Genomic DNA, 24,015 nt, shown 5'->3' on the forward strand with positions numbered 1-24,015 from the left:
CCCCGCGCACGCGCGGTAGGGGCGGGGGGGCCGGGCCGCGGCCCTGCGCGCGGGTGTCATGGCGGCGGCCGGGGCGGAGGCGCTCGCCGCCTCCGTCCGGGACTTCGTGTCCGGGCAGCAGGACGGCCGCGCCGCGGAGGTGGCGGCAGGTACCGCGCGGGGGCGGGGCCGGGGCCGGGCGTGGGCACGGCGGCGGGGCCGGGCTGGGCTGGGCTGGCCCTGGGGCGGGCGTGGGCACGGGCGGGTCGTGGCGGTGTGGGGAGGTGTTTGGGAGGAAGCGTGGGGCTGCGGGGCTGGGCAGGGCTGGGCAAGGCAAGGCAAGGCAGGGTGTGGAGGCGCGGGACGGAGCGTCCCTGTGGGTTGTGAGGCTGCCGTGCGGGGCAGGGCACGTGGGAGTGGATAGGGTAGGGCCTGCAGCTCGGCGCTGCCAAGATGTGCGCTAAGAGTGGGACAGCCGAGAGGGTGAGAGGCTCCAGGAGCGAGACAGATGTGGGTGGCAGAGAAATCGACAGTGGGAAGAGAGCTCGTGGCCTTGCTGAGTAACCGTGGGATGGTTGCAGACTGCCCTCACTGTGGTTCCTCCCCCTTTCCTAGCAGGGCTTGAGGTGTTTGCTGTTGTCAGATAATTTATCCTTCTGCTTGGAGCAGCAATTGGGTGACTTTGTTGCATTAGGGTAGTTACAGCTTCAGGAATGTACCTCAGGCTTTCTAAAGATAAAGGTGGTGCTTTTGTGTTTGTAGGCAGTGGCTTCAGCATGTTTCAGGAAGAAGCTCGGAAAGCCAAGAAGGGTTATTTATATATATTTTACATTACACAGACAGGTAGCTTATAGACCTTTCCCGAGGCCTGATGGCTTGCGAACTGCTCTGTTGTGTCTTGGTGATGAGATGTGCTGGCAAAACAGGAAGGTGACCCAGTGGCCCATGTAACACAGAGTGAAGAGAACGCTAAGGAAATTTGGCAAAATTCACTACACTATGCGACATTCAAGATGTTGCAGAAGGGTTGCACAGTCTTTGACATATTTGGGGTAGGTGTGGGGAAGGATAACCTTAGAATTGCTGTTGTCACCTGATGTCATGTTAGAGAAGTGCCTCCAAGAGAGCTTTGTTTCTTGGAAGACGTACAAAGAGAACTGCTCCCCACTTGCTCCCCCCAGCTCTTTTCCGTCGTGTGGCTCTTGTGACAAAGCCGCCTTCACAAACAGTGGGGCTGGCAAGTGTCCTTGAGCCCCTCTGACCTCGTACAGAACCACACATCAGAAAGGATTAAATTGCATTGTGTATCCTTGAGCAAAAAGGGAGGTCTTTTCTAAGCTCATGGCCATTGTGCAATTGCTGTAAATAAACACATTGAGCTTCCCCAATTTGCTGCTGAGGACTAAAATGAGCGTAGCTTGGCAAGTGGCAGAAAGGCCTTGGTGCTGTCATGTGCAGGTAGGGCTGCATGGGTCAGTGGGTGGCAGAAGGAGGCTGAATTCATCTTTCTTAAAGAATGGGGAGAGAAGGTTACTGCTGTTACAGGATCCATTACGCATTCTCTGTGAATGTTGTGCTTATATTTTGAGGGTATGGAGGATACGAGTGGAAGGCCTCCAAAAGTGACTAACACCTAGAAGGACAGTGAAAGGGGGACAGACCTGCCAGGAAAGAGAGCAGGTTGGTTCCAAGTAGCAATCCAGCACAGGCTGAATTGCTCGGTTCTGTTAAATCTCTGGGAACTACAGGAATCCCAGAATAATGAGGCAGCCCCTCCTGGTAAAGGGATTCAAGGTGCCTCATTAACCTTGGGGCATGTGTGCTGCTGCCAGATGTGGAGGCAGCGGTTTCAGGGGCTCACCACTGTGCCTGCCGTGCTGATGAGGCGGGTCCAATTAGCTGTGCTGGCGCTCACGCCGTGGCCTGTGTGGCGCTGGCCACGAGCACACCGTGCTCACAGGCTGTACCTGGCAGGGGTGGCCACGTCATGTGAGGTGAGGCTGATCACACCTGAGTCCCTGAGAACAGAGGGAGCTCCCTCGCTGGGCTGAGCAAAGGAGCTGCTGACCTTGCTGCTGCTGACCATGGGGAATATCGGTACCCTGACTGTGGTTTAGCCATCACACTGCAGCTCTTTCCTGTTGAGTAGGGGACCAGAAGCTTTGTGTAGAGCTGCTTTCACTCTCTGCAGACACAGAGGCAGAGCACCTGGCCACAGAGACGGCATTTGTCTCAGACTTTTTCTGTGATGATGCAGAGGCACAAGGACTCTTCATGAGCTTGCAGAGCAAGATATTGGGATGCTGGATGTGGAGGGGCCATCCAGACTCTCTCTGCAGCCCACTCTGCTTTGGCTGGTACACAGCATCTGCTTGTTGTTTTGCTGTTGTTATTCTGCAAGAAATTTTGCCAGCACATCACAAACATCACAGCTGTCTCTGAGGGCATCCTCTGTTCCATCTGTGCCTGTCAATTCTGAGACCTGCTGGGCTCTTTTTCCACACAGCTCCCCTTATCTGTTCTGTTTCTCAGTTCAGGTTCCCTCTCCCTGCTGTGCCAGGCAGGATTGAAAGCTCTGTCTCTGGAGTCAGGACTGCCTGCTGTCAGAACACACTGTCAGAAAACAGTCATTCCATCCCTAGAGACAGCTCTGTGATGAGCAGTGTGTCTTAATACTGGAATTAACTGTTTAGGAAGAGACAGTAAGTGCTTGCAACAGCACGAGACACTAGCTGGAACAAGGCCTGGGAAAGCCCATAGTGAAACTTTTGGCTTCTGAGAGGTAGGTGCCCTGTCAGTCATGTCAGTTCAGCAGGACAAAGAGGTGAGCAGGTCCCTCCAGAGTGCCCAGAAGTGCCCCTGGACAAAGACAGTGGGTCTCAGTGACTGCCAGGTGATTTGGGTTTTTTGTGGAGGAATGCTTTTTTGTCCAGGCAGAGAGGGGTGTTTTCCAGCAATGTCACTCGACACCTGAGCTGCAGTTTAGGGGTCTGAAGGTAAGGTAGTCCCTTGCGGGCCACCCCTGAGCAGAGGACATACAGAGAGCTTTCCTTCTCGGAAGGTGCCACATGGGCAATGGGTGGCAGTAATGGAGAACCTGCCCTTCTGCCTAGGTTCTTGTAAGGTGCACCAAAGCCTCCTGAGGAGTGACTCTTCCCCCAGTTGAGTTGCAAGAATATGGAGGCACAAGGTGAATGAGGCAACCTGGCAAGGAATCTGAGTCAGAGTTGGAAATAGACTCCAGGAATCCCAGCATTTTATCTCCCTCTGACCACAAAACTGTCTTTCTCCTTGCCCTTCATCTTGGAAGAAGTTTGTGCAGATCTTGCTCAGCACAGCGTGGAGATGATGGAGTCAAGGTGGGAAACTGAGTGTTGGGCTACTTGTTCAGCCAGTTCTCCCTCAGGAAGCCCCTGGAGAGCTGCCCTCTGTCTCCTCAGGCATGCTCACATTAGAGAAGGGGGTTTTAGAATCTCAGTGGAGTGGAGCACAGCAAGACTTCTCTTAGGAGCCACACATACAGCCATGCTGCAGGGAGAGGGTGAGGCAAAGTGCAGGCAAGTTCCTCCCTAGCTGTCTCCTCTTGGCTCTCAGTCTCAGAGGTGTTTGCAGGCAGGGCTGGAAGCAGCTCCACCTGGCTGCTTCCATGGCTCCCTTGGTGTTTGGTGAGGAGTCAGCACCAACCAGCCTTACCCACTGCGGTGCTGGGATGCTTCCCAGCATTCATCTCCAGGAACATGCCTGCATAGTCTCTCTGGTTCACTCTCTTTACCTCCTTTCTCCAGGGGTGAAAGATGGAAGGTGGACAGTGCTGCAGCTCGTGGAAGCTCTGGGGTAAGAGAAGCCTTATGCAAGTTCTACATCGGGTAGGGGCCTTGCAGGGGACATTCCCACAAGGAGGCATAGTTAGAAGGACAAGTGTGCTCCTCCAGCATGAGCTTCAGCACTGGATGACGCATTACAACAGGCAGGGTGTTGTCTGCTCACAGGATGGGGCTTGGGCACTGCTTTGCCCTCCCTGGACGTGGGAGCTCTTTGGGAAAGAGTAAGGCCGGAGCTGCTCTAGCTGCTCTACCAGGACAGAGGAGAGATGCTGTGGCAGGCAGCAAACTGCAGGGCACTTTTCACTTGGGGCTATCTGCAGCAGGAGCTGCCTGAGCACACAGCTGCTCAACACCGTGTCACAAGTTGGCTGGCACTCAGCTTCTGCTTTTGTCTCCAAACTGTCATAGCCTGGGCTCATTTCTCCCAAGCTGGGTTTGCCTCACTGTAAGAAGTTTTTGTGATCTTGGGAGCATGGTGCAAGAGCAATTTCTCTGGTCTGACTTGAGAACTTGGATTTCTTTTGCATTGTTCTGGGGCTGAGTGCACACATGCGGCACAGACAGGAGGAGAGGAGTCTGTTTCCACTCTGCCAGCAAGTCAGACATGATTGGGCCCACAGAGCAGCACCTCTTTGTTTTTGTAATGTGCCTGCTCAGGATGTGCTTCCTGCTTGGATGTACCTGCTCACAGCAGACTTCTTGGGCTTTCTCCCCTCTTGGCCTAGGTTTTCCCTGGAGAACACAGAACCCCGGACACGAGGGCGAGGCATCCAGCTGTTGTCACAAGTCCTGCTCCAGTGTTACTCCCTGCTCCAGGAGAAGGAAGGTAAGGGCTTTTCTGGCCCTTGAGTGTTTGACAGGGGACAAAGCCTGTACCATTAAAATATCTGTCCTGCAATTGGCAAAGGGATTGATTTAACACTGTGACAACTTTGTACGTCCCTAAGAGTCAAAGTCCAAGGAGGGCACAAGGCTTTGCACTGCAGTCTTTTTGCTAACCTCATTACACAGTTCAGGTCACTGTCTGAACACCAAATCCCTGGACAGCTGGGGCCCCTGACACTGTGTGGGTGTTGCACACCCAGGTGTGCTCAGCGCCACATGGGGCATGTTTGGGATACATCTGTATGTCAGAATCCTTGGGTGATGATTCAGAGCAGGAAGACCGTCCTTCACACACCAGTCACACTGCAGCCCTGCAGCCTGACCAGGTTAATGCAGGGGGAACTGTGGGGCCTGGGGAGGAGAGGGGATCAGTGTAAGGATGAGAGTGAAGTGGGAGACTGAAGTGGGGAGGGGAAGATGCCCTGTTCACGGGCACAGGGGGAAGGTCAGCTGCCCCATAGAAGCTGTCTGGCAGCAGGGAAAGCCAGTAAGTGCTAACAAGCTTTGGCTTGGGGACCTTGGAGATGGGAAGCTGAACTTACACCAGCAGGCTGGCTAGATAGAGGGCCTAGCTATAAGTAAGGTGGAGGAAGGGGAGGATGGAAGTAAAAGATGCTTAGTCCTTGGAATTTGGTTCTCTTTGACTGGAGCCAGGCAGGGCTGAGAGCAGCTGTGCATAGAACCTTATCTACTGCAGTAGATGGAGTCAGGTGTGATGATTAATGGGAACTGGGGTACTTTAGAGGTACAGCCAGAGGTGGGGAGGTTCAGTGTGGATACTTGAGGAAAAAAGAGGCTCAGGGCAGCTGAGCAAGGGGAGTGAGCTGTGTAAGAGCCTCGTGTCCCTGCTCACGCAGGTAATTTCTCAAGCGCTGCGTCAGGCTGCCTCCTGGGGGGCTGAGTTTCTGCAGCAGCTGTGGGCACAGGATGCTGCTAGCCGGCTCTTCCAGTCTGCTTCCTGCTACCACTCCCCAGGGCTGGGGTGTGCAGGCGCCCGTGGCCGTGACTCAGGGGCCAGGAACGTGTTGTGGAGCCAAGTGCGAGGAAGCCAGAACTCCTGCCCCAACCCTGTGCCCCACCCCATGACACCCTCTAGTCTCCGCTGAGCAGACTGCCACTCGGCTGCTGGCGTCTGCGTCCACATGTCCGGACAGGCCAGGGCAAATGCCTCTTGGGTAGCTCCAGCACTTCTGCAGCAGCCAGAGGTGGCTGCTGCCCTGCTGCAGTTAGGCGTGGGTTGCTTACAAGGAGAGAACAAAGATGTTGGAGCCAGGTGGGCGCACCCAACAGCAGCAGTTTGTCCCATTCACCAGTGCAAGATGTGCTCACTCTAAATCCATCAGCTTGTGGTTGAGCTGGAGTCAGCAGCCAGCAGCTAGCAGCTGCATTTCCTAGGGCTGACATGCATTGGTGTCTGTTTCTGGCAGTACTGCATCTGGTCCTGTTCTATGAGAGCCGGCTGCAAGATCATCACCTGGTGATTCCCTCGGTGCTCCAGGGACTCCGAGCACTGGTGAGCTCACACCCCCAGCCCGCAGTGCTGGGATGCATTCCAGAGCAGTGTCAGGGAGGTGCAACACCTGGGTAGGGGTTGGAGCAGCGTGTCAAGCAGGGCCTGGCTGGGCTGTCAGCCCATCTGGCAACATTGCCTGTCTCCTCTCTTCTGCTGTGCCTCTTGCAGAGGAGCCAGAGACCGGAGACTGTCTTGATTTCCTGCCCTGTGTTGGTACTGGGGCAAGGATTCCCTGGCCACTCTGGGGAGCAGCACAGATGATGGGCATCTTGTCCTGTTCTGTCTGGGGAGGGAGGGGGTGGTGAGCTTTCCCTCTTGTGGAAGATGATCCTGCAGGCAGCTGCTGCATGGAGGCAGGAGCTCTGTTATGTGGCTGCTGTCACGGTATCCTATTCTTGCTTTTCTCATCCTGTCCCCAGAGCATGTGTGAGGTGCTGTCCCCAGGGCTAGCAGTGTCTGTGCTCAAAGCCATCTTCCAGGAGGTACATGTGCAGGTGAGTAATGTGATTTCCTATCCTCCTGTCCTTGATCTCTGCTCCCTATGTGTCTGGGGATGGCCTGCCTGCCCTGAGGACTGGTCACATTCAGCACAGTGCAGTGCTTTTGCAGAGCTCAGAGACAGCTTGGCTCCCTGCAAGAGACACAGGCAGTAGGCGAGAATCCTGTTTGGCCGTTGTCCTCTCTTTTCCGAGCCCTAGGGGAATGATTTCCTTTTGTTGCGTTCTCCAGGCTGTGTATAAGTGCCCCCAGTCCAATTCTCCTCACATTTAAGATTGTTTTTGCTGGCAGTGCCTTGGGCAGCATGTGTGGCCCTTGTGTGACTGATAGTGCGTTTATGCAGTGATGGGACACAGTCATGTTCATGTGCCATTGCATAGTTATGTGCACAATTTGCATGTGATAAATGGGATCTCTGTGCCCGGAAGCAGCAGCTGAGCTGCTGGGGGTCCTGCTCTCTCCTGAGGGCACGTGCTGCCTGTGGGGTAGTGGGTAGCTGTGCTGCCATGTGTAGAGGATGTTTTGATTGCTCTGCTCCTCCCTTCAGTCCTTGCTGCAGCTGGACCGCCACACAGTCTACAGCATCATCACCAACTTCATGAGCACCAGAGAGGAAGGTGAGGTAGCAGATGGCAGAGCTTCTCTGGAATTGTTGAGGCTGGGTAGAGGACTCACTTTCACCTTCTCTCAGGGCTCTGTGGCTCTGCCTGGGAGACCTGGAAAAGGGCTATGGGGCTGGGGCAGCTGGGCTGGTGTAATGCCATGCTGTGAGGTCTGATATCCTGCACCTCCTCACTCTTGTTCTCTCTGCAGAGCTGAAAGGCCTGGGTGCCAACTTCACCTTCGGCTTCATCCAGGTCATGGATGGGGAGAAGGATCCCCGCAATCTGCTGGTGGCCTTCCAGATTGTGCGTGATCTCATTGCCAAGGACTATGCCCTGGGTGAGCCTAAACCTGCCGTGCAGAGATGACTGGGAGACATGTCCCTTTTCTTTGAGCTGTTGGAGGGATGGCTCTTGGGTCTGACCAGGCCTGGGGTGGTCCCTAACATGCTTTAAAAGCTGCAGAGCTGGCCTGTTGTGGGTGCCAAACATAGCTGCTGTGCCTTTCTTGCCCAATATATTTGCTTACCCCCTCTCTCCTCTGTCTGCAGGTCCCTTTGTAGAAGAGCTGTTTGAAGTTACATCCTGCTACTTCCCTATTGATTTTACTCCGGTGAGTGATTCTGCTGTATGCCACAGCCTATTCCTTATTTCCTTCTGGTGTTCTCTTAGGGAGTTTTGTGCCCCTCAGGGAACGGGATGAGAGGGTGGCCAAGGGTCTTGGCTGGGCAGTGTTCAGCCGTGAGCTGTGGTACCCAGGCTGACAGGCTGGTGCCAAGCTAGCTGCAGTGACTGGCACTGCTGCTGCTTTGCTGGAGATGAAGTGATGCAGCCTTGGCTGATGGCTGGGTTGGGATGTTTCCTGACTGGTGTGTGACCTGCTTCCTTTCCAGCCCCCCAATGATCCTCATGGCATCCAGAGGGAAGACCTGATCCTGAGCCTCCGGGCCGTCCTGGCTTCTACACCCCAATTTGCTGAGGTACAAAGCTCCTTGGGGATTCTTGAGCACCTCACTGTTCCCTGAGCACAGGCTGCCTTTCATAGTACTGCAGCTCCTGCTTTGACTCTGGGACAGGAGTGACTGGGACCAGGAGCTTGCACTTGGGCAGCCCTGTCTCATGCTGGGGCTGGTCATGGGGAGGGTGCTGACTGACTCCCTGGGAAGGGGCTGCCTATTGCAGGTATCCCTCCACCTCTGCTCTCCTGGCAGAGGCTGAACTTGCAGCCTTGCAGAGCCATGGACAAGGTGCTGCAAGGGATGGGCTGAATTAAAGTGCTTCTTTCTGCAGTTCCTTCTCCCTCTGCTTATTGAGAAGTTGGACTCAGAACTGCAAAGTGCCAAGCTTGATTCGCTGCAGACTTTGGTAAGGAGAGATCCCCTACTCCTTTCAGCCTACAGCTGATCTGTGGCAGTAGCAGCTACCAGCCACTTCTGAGCCCTTCTCCCTGCCAGCCAGAGACTCCCCCTTGCAGAGCCACAATTTCCAGAGTCCTGGTTTGGCCTGTATCACTCTTTCCTGGTTTTTTCGAGTGATTTGTGCAGCTCAGCATGAGCAGTGTCCCGGCACCGTGTCCTCCCATTACTGACTTCTCTGTGATGCTTTATCCTGGCTCCCTCTTGCAGACTGCCTGCTGTGCCATCTACGGGCAGAAGGAGCTGCAGGAATTCCTTCCCAGCCTCTGGTCATCCCTGCGCAGAGAGGTGAGTACTGCAGGGCTCCACCGTGCCTGGGCTTCTGCTGAGCAGGAGTTCTCAACCAGGCTGGGTGAGCCCCATATGTCCCAGCAGCCCACACCTGTGACCTTGGAGTGCCCTGGCTGAAAAGTGGAGGGGACAGGCCAGCCCTATCAGCGTGTCTGTGTGGCTTGAATGTGCCCTGCTGCATGTTCAAATTGTGTGGGGAAATGAGGCAGGAGCCTGAGGCCTGTGGTTGTTGTCGGCATGGTGTTCAGCTCATCCTGTGACCTTTCCTCCAGGTGTTCCAGACAGCGAGCGAGAAGATTGAGATGGAATGCCTGGCTGCACTGCATGCTCTCTCTGCCTGCCTCTCCCGCTCCGTGCTCAGCTCTGATTCTGAGGATCTGCTGGATTCCTTCCTCAGCAGCATCCTCCAAGGTAGCTATAAGAGACAGGCCTGAAAGCATCCTCCTGGGTAGAGATCTGCCTTCCTCTTCTCTTTCAAGCCTCTTCTCTTTCTAGTCCTTACAGTAACTTTTGCCTTCTCCAAGGTAATGGGCTGCAGGAAGGGAGGATGAGGGGATAGAGCTGCGTCTGTCTCTGCTGTGACTGCACTGTCTGTGTGCTTGTAGCTGCGGGAAGCTGCTCAGCTGTGCTATGCTGTGCTGCAGCTCAGAGCTGCATGCTGGCAGCACGTTCCAGCCCCGCTATCAGCTGTGTCCCCGCACGCGAGGCAGAGGAGCTCTGTGCCGGTGCAGCTGACGCCTAGCCTATCTCAGATTGCAGGCACCATCTGTGTGAGCCCGACATGAAGCTGGTGTGGCCCAGTGCCAAACTCTTGCAGGCAGCAGCGGGAGCCTCCCTCCGCACCTACCACCGCATCAGCCACAGTGTCCTGCCCCTGCTGCTGGAGCAGTACACCAAGCACACGCAGGTGAGGGGCACCCACGGGGCCTGGGGAGCAGCAGGGTGTCTAAGAGGACTCTTCCTTGGCTGTGGGTAGAGATCCCGTGGGCATCGTGTGGCCTCGTGGTGCTGGGCTGAGGTGAAGCTCTGTCCCAGCAGTGACAATGATCTGGATTACACCTTTGTGTCCCTGCAGAGCAGCCAAAGGAGGACAATCCTGGAAATGCTGCTAGGCTTCTTGGAGTTACAGCAGAAGTGGGGACATGTGGAAGAAGGTGAGGACGGCTGGTCACTCTGCAGGCACCTGTGTCCCAAGGGCTGCTGGCTCTGACCTCACTTTTCCTGAGTGCTGACAGACAAGGAAAACTCACTGGCCGGTGTGGCTGCATGTGTGAGCCTCTGCCATGTCATAGGGACATCCCCTGCATGATTGGGTATCCAATGCAGCACCCCAGAAAGGGTCTGTCCAGTGCTGTGATGGTGGCTGTGGTGACAGCCAGGCACAGGCAGTGATTCCATGCCCCCCTCTCCAGATGAGAGCATTCTGCTGTCGCTCCAAGCCCCGGTTTGCTCTGTGGTGTTCTCGGCGCTGGTGGATCCCAGTGTGCAGCTGCAGCTGGTTGGGATCAAGGCTTTGACTGTCCTGGGCTCCCTGCAAGGTTGGTGCCTTTTTTCACTTGAGACAGAGGGAGGTGTCACTCTCTTCTAAGAGACATGGTGGCTGCTGGGACATGCTTGTCTGCTGCCTGTAAGTGCACAGGAGTAGCGGCAGCATGTTCTACGTGAGCTCCAGGGACATTTGGTCTCTCTCTTGCCTGTTTGGGCACCTTGTATCTCTGGCATTTGGTGTGCTGCTGCATTGCTGCTGGCCTGGATGAGAGGGAAGGATCCTGTCCAGCACACCAGCATCTTCGCCTTTGCTCAAGGGTAGGATTTCTCTATGGCTCTTGTTCCAGGCTTCCTGTCTTCCTCTGATCTGGAGCTAGTTGTGGACCACCTCATCCGTCTTGCTTTGCATGAGGAGGATTCCCAGAGCAGGTGAGGGCTGGGCTGGCATCATTGCAGTCACCCACGCTCTGGGAGGAGGAACAAAGCCTGGCTTTGCTGCAGAGAGGGGCTGTAGTCTGAGGGAAGGCACAGGAACTCTCTGAACAAGATGACTATGTGGGATAAACCAGACAATTAATGGGCTGGAAATAAGAAAGTCTAAGCCTATCAAAGCAGGGGGCTCTGCTGTGCCTACCTGAAAGGTGAAAAAGGCAAGTTGCTGAGAAATGGGGTTCTGGAGACACCTTCTGGCCATGTCTGTGCAGCTGGTGTACAGCAGCCCTGGATTTGCAGAGCTTGCATCACCTTTTCTACTCTCTTTCCCACGGCAGTGAAGCAGCAATGGAGGCAGCTGGATCCCTGGCCCCCACCCACCCAAAGGTTTTATCTGGACGCATGGTACCCAGGCTTCAAGAGGAGCTGCAGTCAGGTAGGGCTGGGAAAGCAAGTGGTGACTGGTTTTGGGGTAAAGCATTTTCCATCCCCATTGGGCTCCTGCCAGGCAGTGGGGCTGTGTTATGTGGTGTAGGTCAGTGGCTGTCCTCGGGGATTCCCAGCGCTGGCCCTGTGTGCTGGTACAGGGTCTGTGCTGTGCTGTGTTGGTCTAGTAGCGAGCCTTTGTGTGGCCAGGGTCACCCTCGTGGGAAGGAGCTGCCCAGCTGCACAGCAGGCAGAGTGTCTCGAGCCTGGCGTGGGCTGTGTCTGCTGTGCTGCTTCACCCCATCTGCCCTGGCACGGTCTGGGCTCTGACTGCCTTTGGGTGGGGTGTCCCCAGGTCCCCCTCTGAGGTGTGTTTCCTCTTCAGATCGGGAGGAGAGCTACCACAACCACCACTCCTTGCAGCAGCGCTGCCTGCAGGCCCTGGCAGCCGTGTCCACCCATACCAGCATCGTGAGGGAGACCGTCCCTGTCCTGCTACAGCATCTCCAGAAGGTGCAGAAAGGTAATGCAGCTGATGCAGGCAGCTCCACAGAGCGTGTCTGGGCAGGAGCTGCCTGTGTTACTGGTGATGGCTGGGAGAAAGCTGGAATGGCAATGCTACAAGGAACCCACACCTGGGCTGTGACTCCCGCTGGTGGAGTGGGTCAGAAGAGCTGCATTGTCCCAGGATCCTGGTGCAGATCAGGAGGCTGGGTGCTGAGGCTGTTTGACTTGGTGACTTTGCCCTGCAGGGACTGAGGCCAGGAACACCCAGGACATGGTCTCCGTGTGCCAGAGCCTGCACCGCGTGGCCCTGCAGTGCCAACAGGATGCCGAGGGCTGCTGGTACTTCCACCAGACGGTTGTGCCGTGCCTGCTGGCCATGGCTGTGCAGGCAGCCATGCAAGGTAAGTGCAGGGCTGCAGTGGGAGAGGGGACAGCAGGCAACTCCCAGGCTCTCAAGGGTCTCTGATCCTGCAATCAGTGCTGCTGCTGCCGATGCCTTTTCGCACCCATGGCCCTCAAGAGTGGGCTCCACTGCTCCCTGCCTCTGTCCCAGAGCCTTGCCCCATTCTGGTGTGTGTTCAGGGGGCTGTGTCTGCCTCCTCCCTCTGAACAGCAGGCTCCAGCAAGTTCTATTCTCCCACTACCTGCAGAGAGCACCCACAGACTGCCAGGCAAGACACTGCTGGAGGAAGAGGTGCTGGCTGCCATGATCCCAGTCATCAGTGCTGCCACTACTCACCTGAGCCCTGAGTGAGTGAAGCTAGGGCAGGAAACAGGGTGTTCCATTGTGGGGAGGGAGCAGGCTGCATGCCCCCTGCTGCTATCTGTACAGGGCGACCCTGTGCCTCCTGGGAGGTCTCCAGTCACCCTTCCAGAGCAGCACATTACAGTGTCTTTTTTCTCCAAGGCTGGCTGCCCAGAGTGTGTCTCATGTGGTGCCCCTCTTTCTGGATGGAGAGGTCTCCTTCCTACCCCAAAACAGTTTTCCCTGCTCCTTCCAGCCTTTCGGGGTATGTTTGGTGATTGGGGCTAGGGCACCAGAATGGGCTGGAAATGAGGATGTTGGTACAGCCTGGCAGAAAGGACTGTGATGACATGGACACTGTTCTTCCCTTGCAGGAGGGGGAGTGCTTGGAGGCACAGAGACGCCTGGTTGCCCTCCTCATGGCCTTTGTCTGCTCCTTGCCCCGTAATGTACGTTGATGGGGAGCAGGGTGGAGAGGAGCCCTACCCGAGCACCCTCCAGGCTCTATCCACACCGAGCTCCAGGGACAGACAGAGGGAGCAGCTGCAGCCCTGGGCCGTAACATGTTCTGTGTCTCTTCAGGTGGCAATCCCTCAGCAGGAATGGCTGCTCCGGGAGCTGCTGGCATTGAGCTGTTCCTGCAACTGTCCCTTTACAGCCACCACAGCTGCCAAGTGCTTTGCAGGGCTGGTGAACAAGCACCCAGCAGGTAAGGGAGGCTGGGGCAGATGCCAGGTGTCCCTGCCCACTGCTGCCAGGGGGAATGGCTCAGCTTGTCCCTTCCATTCCCAGGGCAGCAGCTGGATGAAATCCTGCAGCTTGCAATGAACAGGATGGAGCCCAGCCTTGCGGAGGGGCCCCGCCGAACACAGGCACTCACCTTGCTGCTCTGGGTAAGGCCTGCCCTGGATGCGTGGGGCAGGGGAGCTGGGGGACCCAGCCTGGCACTGACTGCTTTGCCTGCACAGGTGACCAAAGCCCTGGTGCTGCGCTACCACCCCCTGAGCTCCTGCCTGACAGACAAGGTATGTGGTGGTGGGGCTAGGTGATGTCCAAGAAACCTGCCTTGCCTCCCCATGGCTGGCTGGAGATCCCCAGCAGCAGGGCTCCCTGTCTCAGGGCTTTCTCCCTCGCAGCTGCTGGGCCTGCTGGGTGACACGGAGCTGGGCCCTGCCGCAGCCGATGGCTTCTCCCTGCTCATGGCCGAGTCCCCAGACGTGCTGCACAAGGGCTGCCACGCTGACATGCGCATCATGTTCCGCCAGCGCTTCTTCACTGACAACGTCCCCAAGTTGGTGCAGGGGTTCCATGGGGCTGGCCCTGGTAAGTGGCCACCCCCAGCCCAGCCTCACCACCCCTGAGCCTTTAACCAGGTACCCTGAGCCAGCATCCCCTCCTTCTGCAGGCAGCTTGTAACCATCTCTGCTCTCCACAGACGTGAAGGCCAATTACCTGAAGGGCCTGTCCCATGTGCTCAACCACCTCCCCAAACCTGTGCTGGTGACAGAACTGCCCACGGTAAGGGCCAGCCTGCGTGGCAGGCAGGGTGAGCTGTGACATTGTGGAGCGCATGGTTTGGGGTTACTCATGACTCCCATGTTCTCCCTCTCTCTGCAGCTGCTGCCCCTCCTGCTCGAGGCCTTGTCCTGCTCAGATCGTGTAGTACAGCTCTCCACACTGAGCTGCCTCCACCCGCTGCTGCTCGAAGCTCCTCAGGTCATGAGCCTGCATGTCAACACACTGGTCACCAAGTTCCTCGACCTCACCTCCAGCCCCACCATGGTGTGTGCATCCCCTCCTTCCTCCCTGCAATGCCCCTCTCTCCTGCCCTCTGTGCTGCCCTCATCCCTGTCTGTTCCAGGCTGTTCGCATCGCCGCCCTGCGCTGTGCCCATGCCCTCACCTGTCTGCCCACACCAGTGGTAAGTGCTTCTGCAGCCCCCTGGTGCCTGCTCCTGCATACAGAGGGGCAAGGGGGTCCCTCCTGGGGGCCAGCCAGCATCCATTTCTCTCACAAAGAGCCCCTTCTGTCCTACAGCTGCTCCCATACAAGGGCAGAGTTATCCGGGCGCTGGCCAAGCCTTTGGATGACAAAAAGAGGCTGGTGCGGAAGGAAGCAGTGGCAGCACGTGGAGAATGGTGCGTGGAAGCAGCTGCTGAGGGGGTGTTGGCGTGTAGGGGACATGGCTGATAGTACTATCTTTGTCCCTGCAGGTTCCTGCTCGGGAGCCCAGGCAGGTGAGCGCCCTGTGTCCCCTCCCTCTGCTGACCAAGTCTGACCAGCGCCTCGCTAAGCCACCAAGTCATCCGACTGATGCCACGGATCCTCAGAGCCCAGGACTGCCCCGAGTGCTAGGGCTGGAGCGTGCAGGCCAGCAGACAACACCCCTCACTGCAGTCCCTCCCCAGCACCTGCAGCAGGGAAGGAGCTGTGCTGCTTGTGGCTTGCCCACCCTCTGCTGCAGCCAGGAAGAGTGATGAACAGACCCCATCACATGTGACTGGAGAGGACAGGTCTGTGCACATGTGGTGTGTGACAACCCATGTGCCAGAAGAATAAATATATCTGTTTTGATAATGCTCTGAGGGTCTCCATGCAGCTCAGGCTCAGTCCTCAGTGCTTTTGTGTATGCTGGTTATAGGCCCTTCTTCCCCTTTTAACATTGTGGTCCCTCTTCTCCCATCCCCACAAGTCCATGTCCCTCACAAGATAACAAAAACAGACTCCCTTAAAAAAACACAGTATTTAGTAGATAGTCTTAAAAAGACTCCCCTGGGTGCACTTGGGGGTGGAAGTGCCATCCTCTACGCCCAGCCCTTCAGGGAGCTGAGCTGGGCCAGTGCTGGCCCATACCTGTGCTGAGGGGCAGCACCATCAGCTGGAGCAGGGAGCAGCAGCTCTGCCACCTTGCCCCTGGGCTGCCTGAGGGCAGGCATCCAGGCACCAACACTGTCCACAGAGTTTCCCATGGCTCTGGCTCCAGTCAGCGATACATGCCAGCCTCCTGCCAGGCACTTTGGCCAAAGGAAGCAGCAGCAGCAGAACAGGTTTCCCATGCACTCCCCTGCCCGTGGGAAAGGATGTCCAGAGCACAGGGCCTCAGATGGCCAGGAGTGGCGCGCGTTGCTCCGTCACACAGGGAGGCAGGTCCCAGCTCAGGCCTGTCCCGTGGGGCAGGTGAGGAGAGGGCAGCAGGACACGAGTGAGCCAGTGCCTGTGGGGAAAGTGAGGCCACAGCCAAAAGGTGAAGTCTTGGTGCCTCTCAGCTTTGAGGATCCATATCCTGAACTGCCACAATGGCTGAAGTCCTCAGCTGAGATTCTCTTGGCAAAGGTGTACTGGGCAGGCCGCCTTGTCACCAGAAAGGGCTTCTGAGGCACAAGGCCAATGACATCCAGATCTTCCAAGCCTTACAAAGCCCAGTGCAGTGCAGAGTGTGGGATCACTGTCGTCCTCTCCCCCAGTAGCCCAAGGAGAACTGCTGTTTTCCCTACAACCCCAAGAGCTGCTGAACTACCACCTTCTCAGGCAGCAGCTTCCCCAGGATTTTACCTTGGCACATCCACACCCAGGAACACCTTCCAGTTATCCCAGCTGCCGTAACTGTAGGGGTTTCTGAAGACCTGCAGGACAGAGAGAGGCACATCACATCTCGTTCTGCCCCAGCCAGCCCCCATGCCGTGGGCTATGCTCACCTTGCCTTTCTTCTGCAGTCTCTGCCTCTCCTTTCTGTTGATGTGCCGTTCGATGCTCGTTTCCCCGCGGGTAATGAGGGCAGCATGCCACAGCGTGAGGGCACCCAGAGCCAGTGCAACCGAGCTAGGTATGACAAGGAACAGCAGGTGGAACACAGGCCTTCCTTCCCTGGTGCTGCAGCTGCCGGGGGCTGAGGCTGCCTCCCCGCACCCACAACCGCATAAGTGGGTCAGCTTGTCTAATCTCCTGTGACAGAGACAAAATCTCTCCTCTGCGGCCCAAAGGCTGGCAGGGCAGCGACATCTGTGCCAGAGTAAGCAAGCCCAGCTACAGGCGCATAGATGGTGAGCAATGTCACAGGCTTCACTGTCTTTTCCCCAGCCCCTGGGCCCCCTCACCTGCACAGGACCCAGAGGTAGACCACACTCTTGTGGAAAGCTCGCTGGCGAAAGGAGAAGGTGGGTGGTGGGGTCTGGTAGTATGTCTGAAAAAGGACCAGATGGGGAGGATTACCCAAACTGCTTTACAGCTTGAAGCCAGACAGGGATTGCTGCACTCCTCCCTGCTGCAGAGCTTGGACACCAAGAAAAGATTGCAGCTGGAACTAATACAACAGCCAGGGTGAGGAAGAAGCAGCCCGGGACAGCCACAAGACAGACAGACAGACACCCAGAGCTGGCATGGGAGTAAGGAACAGTGGGCTGGAGGTAAGGGGGCAGGGAGCAGCCATGGGACTGGTCAGGACACTGCAGCTGGTGGTCAGGGAAAGATGTGTATGGAGTGCTGCAGCTTCACCAGGAGACCATGGCCTGAGCAGCACATGCCAAGAAGCTGTCACCAGCCCAAGCCCCTGGAAGCTGGGTGCACAGAGGCAGACCCCAAGCTGCTGGAGGCACTGGCCAGAGCAGAGCTGCCTGACCAGCCCCAACTCTCTGATACGTGAGACAAACATGGGGGCTGGTTCCGATAACAGGGTGCTCCTTGAGAGCAGAGCCCCAAGCAGGACCCAGCCTGCAGGGCAGCTCTGCTCCACACTGCCTGGAGCAGCTGGGGGGCAGGGATGTCCCACCTGGTTGGCAGCCACCTGCAGTCTCTCCTTCTCAAGCAGTTTCATTCTCTAGGGGGATGGAAAACAGGGCACCAGTTATGTGTCTCAGAGGAGTGGGGCAGGGACCCTTCCCCTCACACCCACACTGGACCAGAGCAGCTGGGGGCCTTGCCAGAGAAGGAAGAGGGGAAGCAAAGTCACTACATGGCCAGGCCTGGCCCAGCCTTGCTCTGCAAGCTCAGCCTGGGGAAGCCAGGCAGTCTTGGCACGTGGCGAGAGGCTGCTCACCTCAATGGCTGCATAGGCATCCCGGAACATCTCCCAGCCGCTGATGCTGCAGTAAATACAGCCCATGGTCATGAACAAGCAGAAGGAGAAGAAGTAGCGGTGGTTGTAGTGTCCCACACAGTTGTTTAGCCAGGCTACCTCTGGGGTTAAAGGTACGTAACTGAGAGACCGTGGGTCCAAACCCACCCCACAGACCAGGGCGGTTCTTCTGGGCCCTGTTCCCATCACTCATTCCTGTGTTGGCTGTCTCCTCAAGAGAAGGGAGTGGGAGAAAAGGGGGAAGCAGGGCTGGTTCCCTCCCACGAATGTGCCACCGGTTAGTACAGCAGAAGGATACGGCAGTGGTGGTCCATCTTCAGCACACACCTGGGAGAGAGGAGACCAGTGCCAGTGTCAGAGCCAGTGCAGGTGCTGTGTTTGGGAAGGGACAGGCACCTTCCAGGCTACAACTGACAGGGCAAGGAGGTGGCAGAGCAGAGAAGAAGGGCCCCTGTCTCACACTGAGGCAGGGGATGAGGAGTGGGGTTCCAAGGCTGCCCCAGGAAGAGGGAGGGTGCCTTACCTGTTGCAGATGCTGCAGTGGTGGGTGCGAGCTGGCTTAGGGGCAATGCATTTCCTGCAGATGGACACACCAGTGAGGTCATTCTTGGCCTGTGCACAGGTCAGAAGAGATTTGTGCACCTTAAACAAGCATCTTACGCTCCTGCTCTCCCCTGTGCCTACCTGCTGCCTCCCCACTCTGCACTGCCCAGCCTAGCTTACCCAATTCAGAGGCATCCAGCAACAACACTAGGCTGTTCCCAGTGACCATCCGTAGCTGATCCCCAGTGTCCAGCTGAGCAAAGTTGGTGCCTCACCTGTGGTGGGTGCCCAGGTGAAGTGGTGATAGCCATGTAGTAGTGGAAGACAATCATGATGAGGTTCCAGTGTCCATAGGCGAGATGCCAGCATATCCAGGCAGGTGTGTAGGTCTGCAGGATGAGGGGCAGCAGGCAGATGTACACAATGGCCACAATAGAGCTCGTCAGCCCAATCACCAGCGCCACAAACACCTACGGGAAAGGAGCCTGGTCACTGGAGAGGGCAGCGCCTGCCCCTTGCTGCCTGGGGAGAGGCACAGGCAGGACAGAGCCAGAGGAAACCGATCTGAACCACACACTGAGGTCCCAGCTCACTTCCTGCCCGAAGCACAGGCAACCCTGAGCCCATCGCCCCAGCAGCACGCTTGCCCCAGCACCACGTGTACCCTGCCCAGGGAGGGGGACTCACCACACCAAACCATCGGGTGACATGGTCCACCAGCCAGTAGACCGGCTCGAAGAGAGAGTCAAGCACCACATCGCCGTTGGTAAAGGAGTTGTAGAGCAGGGAGCGGAGGCAGAGGTGTCCGTAGTGCCACAGCTGCTCCACCTGCCGCACCAGCTTGAACCGACGCCGCCGGCCCAGCCGCAGGCACTTGAGGAGCAGGCGCATCACCGCGGCAAACATCCGCTGCCGGCTCCTCATCCCTGCCACACCACGCCTGGGGGGACAGGAGCTCGGCGTGGGCAGGCCACCCTGCCGCCTGGCTGTCCCTCGGGAGGGGTTTCCCCTCCCTGATGTGCTGATGCCGGTGGTGCAGCTCCCTGAACTGACAAGGATGCCGAGGTGGAGAAGCCGAGCCCGGGCTCCTGGAGGCTGCGGGGCTGCCGTCGCCGGGAGGTCTCTTTGCACGGAGAAGGGGTCACAGACCCCTCAGCACCTGAGCTCAGGTGCTCTCTGGTCCCATCTCGTCTTTCCCAGCGGGGAGGGGGCCGGGGGAGTGACACGGTGAGTCTGACTCAGAGGAAACCAGAGAAGGTGTGAGCATCCAGGATGCTGGGCCATTTCCAGGGATGATTTCAGCCTTCCCAACATGTTCAGGAACAGGGGAATCCACACAAGGAGTGCCTGGAGGAGCCAGTACAGGATTACTCCTCCTCCCCTAGTCCCTCCTTAACTCCAAAAAGTAGGATGCTACTTCCCTTCACCTCAACTTCTGGACCAAGCTGCAGAGGCTACCCTCCTAACATCACAACCTCACTGCATGAGTCCCAACACTTCCGTCTTTTCCTTGCCTGGATCCTTGAACAGTGCCACACACTAGCAAATGAGAAGCCCAGGCAGAGCCCTGGGCCCATGCTCCCCTGCCTGCTGAGCCTCTTGTCCTGCCCAAGAGCTTTGCTGGGAGTGACGAGGAACCCGATCTGGCCCCACACATGGGAAAACGATCTGCAGGGCTGGGGCCCCCCAGGCTTCCGTGCAGGCAATACCCATCAATATTAAGCAGTGAGGCTGCCCCAGGGTCCTGCCAAGGCACGTTCTGAGCCTGAGCCAAGCACCTGCCTTGGTCTGGTGCCAGGCACTGGTGTCAGAGCTCAGAGTCCCTCCAGCAGGGATCGTCTCTCTGTGCTGCTGTGCCCACCAACACAGCCCCTGCAGAGCAGCAGGGAGGGTGAGGGCAGAAGCTGCAGCATCCAGACGGGCTGCCCAAAGGAGCCAGGGCTCTCTTCCACCCTGCCTGAGAAGCGTGGGACTGACCCCAAGGTTGGGATCTGCTGGATATGAGGACCCCAGACCCAGCAGCCCATTCCACGTCACAAGCACGGCTCCTGCCCAGACTTTCTATACCCTGTTACAAGAGAGGTGGGATATGCAAACGTCTGCATCACCCTCTCCTCCACATTCCCCCTTTGGCTTGCCAAGAGCTTTTCCTTGAAACTCAGCAGGTGCAAAGCAGAGCAACAACTTCCTGCCGTGCAGCCTTTGGGTGGCACACATCCCTTTGTTGCCAGTGTGGTAAAAGACAAAGCTGCAGTCAGAAGCAGGTGTTGAGGTCAGCCCTTTCCTCCAAAGACACAGCCCCTTCCTGCCCCACGGAGAAGCTTCCTCACCTACAACAGCGGCAGCTGTTAGGCAGGGAACCACTGGGGAGGCAGCCAGCCTGCTCCAGAGCAAGACACACTCTCCCCAGTCACCTGCCTGAAGACAGCAGCACAACCACAGAGATGAGGCTCCGGCAGAGCCACGCAACTTTCCCCTGCCCAGCTGGGCACTGGGATCCATCCCTGACCCTGCCCATGGCCGTCCCCACGGGCCAGCGGGGCACCGAGCCCATGGGAATGGGACAGCAACCACCAGCACAGATATGAGCACCGGCAGCATCACAGCCGAGGGGTGGGGAACCTTGGATTTGGCCCCACCCCGGCAAAGGCGAGGCCTTCCCCCGCCAGGTCCAGGCACCCAGGCGCAGCCCTGTGGCACCCTCCGGTGGCTCCACAGCGCCCGGCTCCCCGGGTTCAGTGGCACCCAGCCCCACAGCACCAAGGCACTCTCCGGTATTCAGCCCCATCCTCAAAGGCTGCCCACGCCAACAGCCCCACCGCATCCAGCCCCGTAACAGCCGGGTCTCCCTGCCCCGCAGCATCCCGGCCCCTCCAGACCAGCAGCATTCCCCCCACAACCTCCCATCCCAAATGCACCCCCAGGGCGACAGTCCGCCACTGCATCCCGGGTCCGCACCAGCACCTCCTGCTCCACAGCACACGAAGCCCCCCCATCGCCTCCCGGCTCCCGCGCTCCCTGCCCCAGAGCACCTCTGTATCGCCGCCCAGCCCCACGGCAGCCACAGCCCTACAAGCCCACAGCCTCTCGCAAGGCCCTGACTCCCCCGCCCGGCGCCGCCGACCTGGGGCCGCCGCCCGCCGCCTCCATGCCCGGGCCCCGCCGGCCCACGGGCAGCGCCCGCGCACGGTATGCCGGGAGCACCGTCTGCAGTGGACTACAGCTCCCAGCAGGCCCCACACCAGGTAAGAGAGAACCAATAGCCGCCACGCTTACAGCACCGCATTGACGTCGGGAACTAATAGGGTGAGGGCTTTCTGGTGATGCCTGGTCGACAGCATGGCGCCTCCCGCACGCTACTGCGTCCCTGGTGAGTGCGGCCCGGGGCGGTCCGGGGCTCCTACTGCCCGCAAAGGGGATGCGGTGGGTGAGGAGAGGAGTACGGGGCGAGGCAGTGCGGAGGGGCTTGGCCCGGGGATGTCCCGCGCTGGGCCGGCTGGGAGCGCTGTGCCCGGAGCGGCCTGGGGCCCGCGTACCCGGAGCGGAATGCCCCGGCAGTCCCTGAGCCCATGTGTCGGCAGGTGAGCGACTGTGCAGCACGGAGGAGGCCACGGCTGGTAGCGGGACCTACACTCGTCATGGCTTCATCTTCTCCTCGCTGGCTGGCTGCCTGGAGAAAAAGACTGAAGACAACGAGGTGAGCGCGGCCGCAGCACGGCTGCTCCGATCCCGGCCTGAGTGCCGTACGCCCAGGCTGCACAGCCTCCCTGGAGACTGGGCTGAGACGGGGAATTGGACTCCTGTGTGGTTCGTCTCGTGATCCTGTGCACGAGTTGTGCCCTGTGTTGACCCTCCCCTGTGTGTTGCCTTGCAGCTGCCCGTGGTGTCAGTGGTGAGAGACAGCGAGTCGCAGCTCCTGCCCAACGTGGGGGCTGTGGTGACATGCAAGGTGGGGCGCTGGAGCGCTGCGTTGACAAACTGCACGGCCTCGACTCTGTCTCCTACTGAGCTTTGTTCCTGCACACGGATAGGGTGGGGTTGAGAAGTCCCTAGGATTCTTAGTCCCCTCTGTACAACTCCCACAAGGGCAGGGGCAGCCCAGGGGCACCCTTGAGTCCCTCACTCACAAAGAAAGTGGGTATTGGCATGAGGAGGGACACCTGCCCTGAGACTCAGGTGGGCTTGAGGGGAGGATTTTCTTTGCTGTCCTTCCAATAACTCCTGGGGCAGGGAGCATGCAGGTCAGTGCTTCAGTCAGCTTGGAGAAGGGATGGCAGGGATTAGTTTCCTACATTCCTGGTGGAGGGAGAGGGACTGGGATCACTGCAGGTTTCAGCCTTACTCTGGTGCCTTGGATTGCACAAGTATAATCTTTCTCATCTGGCTTGCTGCCAGGTGTCCCACCATTGCTTGGTCACAGGGACGAGGAAGCCAAGTGAAATATCAGCTCCCCATGCAGCATTGCCTGCTCCCTGCCCTTTTCCTGCCTGGAGCACTGATTCTCCTTTTCCTACGTGCAGGTCTGCAGTATTAACTCTCGCTTTGCTAAGGTGCACATCCTGTATGTTGGCTCCACACCACTGAAATCCACCTTCCGAGGCACCATACGGTACGGAAAAGGTTAGGATCCCCCACCCTTCAGGGGGAGGAAGGCTGTTGTGGGCAGCGCAGCTGGCTGCCCTGAGCTGGAGCTCTGCCCTGAGCACTGGGCTTGTGTCCAGCAGGTCCTGGCAAGCCCCCAGGGAGGCTGGGGCAGCTTCTGCCACAGGCTGTTGAGTCGTCTTTGCTCATTGGCACTCAGATCCCTCCATGTCCTTTTTCAGGAGAGAAGATATCCGAGCCACAGAGAGGGATAAGGTCAGTGAGCTGCTGCCAGTAACTGTTCTACACCCGTCATCCCCGGTTTCTGATGTGGGTGCCCTGTTCCCCCACTGACGGCTCCCTGTGGCATTGCCTGCTCTCTCCTGTGCAGGTAGAAGTGTACAAGAGCTTCCGCCCCAGTGACATCGTCCTGGCCAAAGTCGTATCCTTCCCCCTCAAGGACAGTGGGTTGGCTCGAGCTCCCTTGTGGAAGTCTTTCCCTTAACTCCTATCCAACCAGATCTCCCTGGGGGACGCACAGTCCAACTACTTGCTGAGCACAGCAGAGAATGAGCTGGGTGTGGTGGTGGCACGGAGTGAGGCAGGTAGGGACAGAGACAGGGTCAGGACTGAAACAGTTCTGCCCCATCCCTGCCTTAGGGGCAGCTGATGCAGCTGCTTTCCTCTCCACATGGGGGAATACAAGTTTGGGAAGGATCAACGCTGATATACTGTGTCTCCAGGGGTGCCGATGGTGCCCATCAGCTGGTGCGAGATGCAGTGCCCACGGACGCACACCAAAGAGTTCCGTAAGGTGGCCCGGGTGCAGCCCCAGTTCCTGCAGACCTAACACCTGAGGGGGCAGGGGGCTGCAGGACGGGGGCCAGTGGAGCCCGAGCAGCCCCTGGGCTCCCACCTGCTTCACAGGTTCAGTCAGGCCTCCACTGGCAGGATAGGTTTGCTACTTGTGGATAATAAATATTTTTTTGAGAGCTCCGTTCTTTATTCTTTACAGTCAATGGCTGCCTGTGGCACTATGGTATGGCCCCTGCAGCACAGCAGGTGAGGGAACAGCTTCCTCAGCACCAGGGGCAGAAGGAAGCACATTTTCCCTGCTGGTGAAGGGGAGTGATGGAGTGACTTTGCTGCAGTGAGGCCAATAGCACAGAGCCCTGGGCTCTGCACTCATCTGACTAGGCTGGTTTCCCCACACTG

General features: G+C 57.8%; 3 protein-coding genes across 8 annotated transcripts; 2 read left to right on the forward strand and 1 right to left on the reverse strand.

The window, feature by feature from the left end:
* Nucleotides 1-39: 39 nt before the first annotated feature.
* MMS19 (MMS19 homolog, cytosolic iron-sulfur assembly component) lies at nucleotides 40-15,184 on the forward strand. Of its 2 annotated transcripts, XM_040071609.2 has the most exons (31): nucleotides 40-149; nucleotides 3,765-3,813; nucleotides 4,529-4,629; nucleotides 6,116-6,201; nucleotides 6,621-6,695; nucleotides 7,247-7,316; nucleotides 7,513-7,641; nucleotides 7,853-7,914; nucleotides 8,195-8,281; nucleotides 8,592-8,666; nucleotides 8,927-9,004; nucleotides 9,280-9,418; nucleotides 9,760-9,914; nucleotides 10,083-10,161; nucleotides 10,420-10,545; nucleotides 10,843-10,924; nucleotides 11,266-11,363; nucleotides 11,739-11,876; nucleotides 12,106-12,261; nucleotides 12,511-12,610; nucleotides 12,768-12,870; nucleotides 12,980-13,054; nucleotides 13,188-13,314; nucleotides 13,398-13,498; nucleotides 13,574-13,630; nucleotides 13,742-13,928; nucleotides 14,041-14,123; nucleotides 14,223-14,387; nucleotides 14,467-14,526; nucleotides 14,643-14,743; nucleotides 14,819-15,184. In XM_040071609.2, exons 1-31 carry the CDS (start codon nucleotides 59-61, stop codon nucleotides 14,844-14,846), a joined length of 3,063 nt encoding a protein of 1,020 aa, XP_039927543.1. In that variant the 5' UTR covers nucleotides 40-58; the 3' UTR covers nucleotides 14,847-15,184. The 2 variants fall into 2 exon arrangements, with proteins under 2 accessions (XP_039927543.1, XP_039927544.1); XM_040071610.2 differs by lacking the exon at nucleotides 3,765-3,813 and having other exon boundaries at nucleotides 76-149.
* Nucleotides 15,136-21,422, reverse strand: ZDHHC16 (zinc finger DHHC-type palmitoyltransferase 16). 5 transcript variants are annotated; one of them, XM_040071614.2, is made up of 11 exons: nucleotides 21,344-21,422; nucleotides 18,907-19,566; nucleotides 18,495-18,689; nucleotides 18,200-18,288; nucleotides 17,975-18,003; nucleotides 17,638-17,771; nucleotides 17,371-17,418; nucleotides 16,700-16,785; nucleotides 16,301-16,424; nucleotides 16,158-16,228; nucleotides 15,136-15,819 (listed from the first exon to the last, which is right to left on the reverse strand). In XM_040071614.2, the coding sequence occupies exons 2-11, from the start codon at nucleotides 19,141-19,143 to the stop codon at nucleotides 15,705-15,707; spliced, it is 1,128 nt and encodes a 375-aa protein (XP_039927548.1). In that variant the 5' UTR covers nucleotides 19,144-19,566; nucleotides 21,344-21,422; the 3' UTR covers nucleotides 15,136-15,704. The 5 variants fall into 5 exon arrangements, with proteins under 5 accessions (XP_039927548.1, XP_039927549.1, XP_039927545.1 ...); XM_040071615.2 differs by lacking the exon at nucleotides 17,371-17,418; XM_040071611.1 differs by having other exon boundaries at nucleotides 16,158-16,424.
* A 51-nt stretch (nucleotides 21,423-21,473) lies between these two features.
* Nucleotides 21,474-23,792, forward strand: EXOSC1 (exosome component 1). Its single transcript, XM_040071618.2, has 8 exons — nucleotides 21,474-21,589; nucleotides 21,801-21,916; nucleotides 22,094-22,168; nucleotides 22,740-22,828; nucleotides 23,043-23,076; nucleotides 23,192-23,242; nucleotides 23,321-23,405; nucleotides 23,544-23,792. The coding sequence occupies exons 1-8, from the start codon at nucleotides 21,559-21,561 to the stop codon at nucleotides 23,648-23,650; spliced, it is 588 nt and encodes a 195-aa protein (XP_039927552.1). The 5' UTR covers nucleotides 21,474-21,558; the 3' UTR covers nucleotides 23,651-23,792.
* The last annotated feature ends 223 nt before the right edge of the window (nucleotides 23,793-24,015 follow it).

This window comes from Hirundo rustica, chromosome 8, assembly GCF_015227805.2.
Source record: "Hirundo rustica isolate bHirRus1 chromosome 8, bHirRus1.pri.v3, whole genome shotgun sequence".
Taxonomy (NCBI): Eukaryota; Metazoa; Chordata; class Aves; order Passeriformes; family Hirundinidae; genus Hirundo; species Hirundo rustica.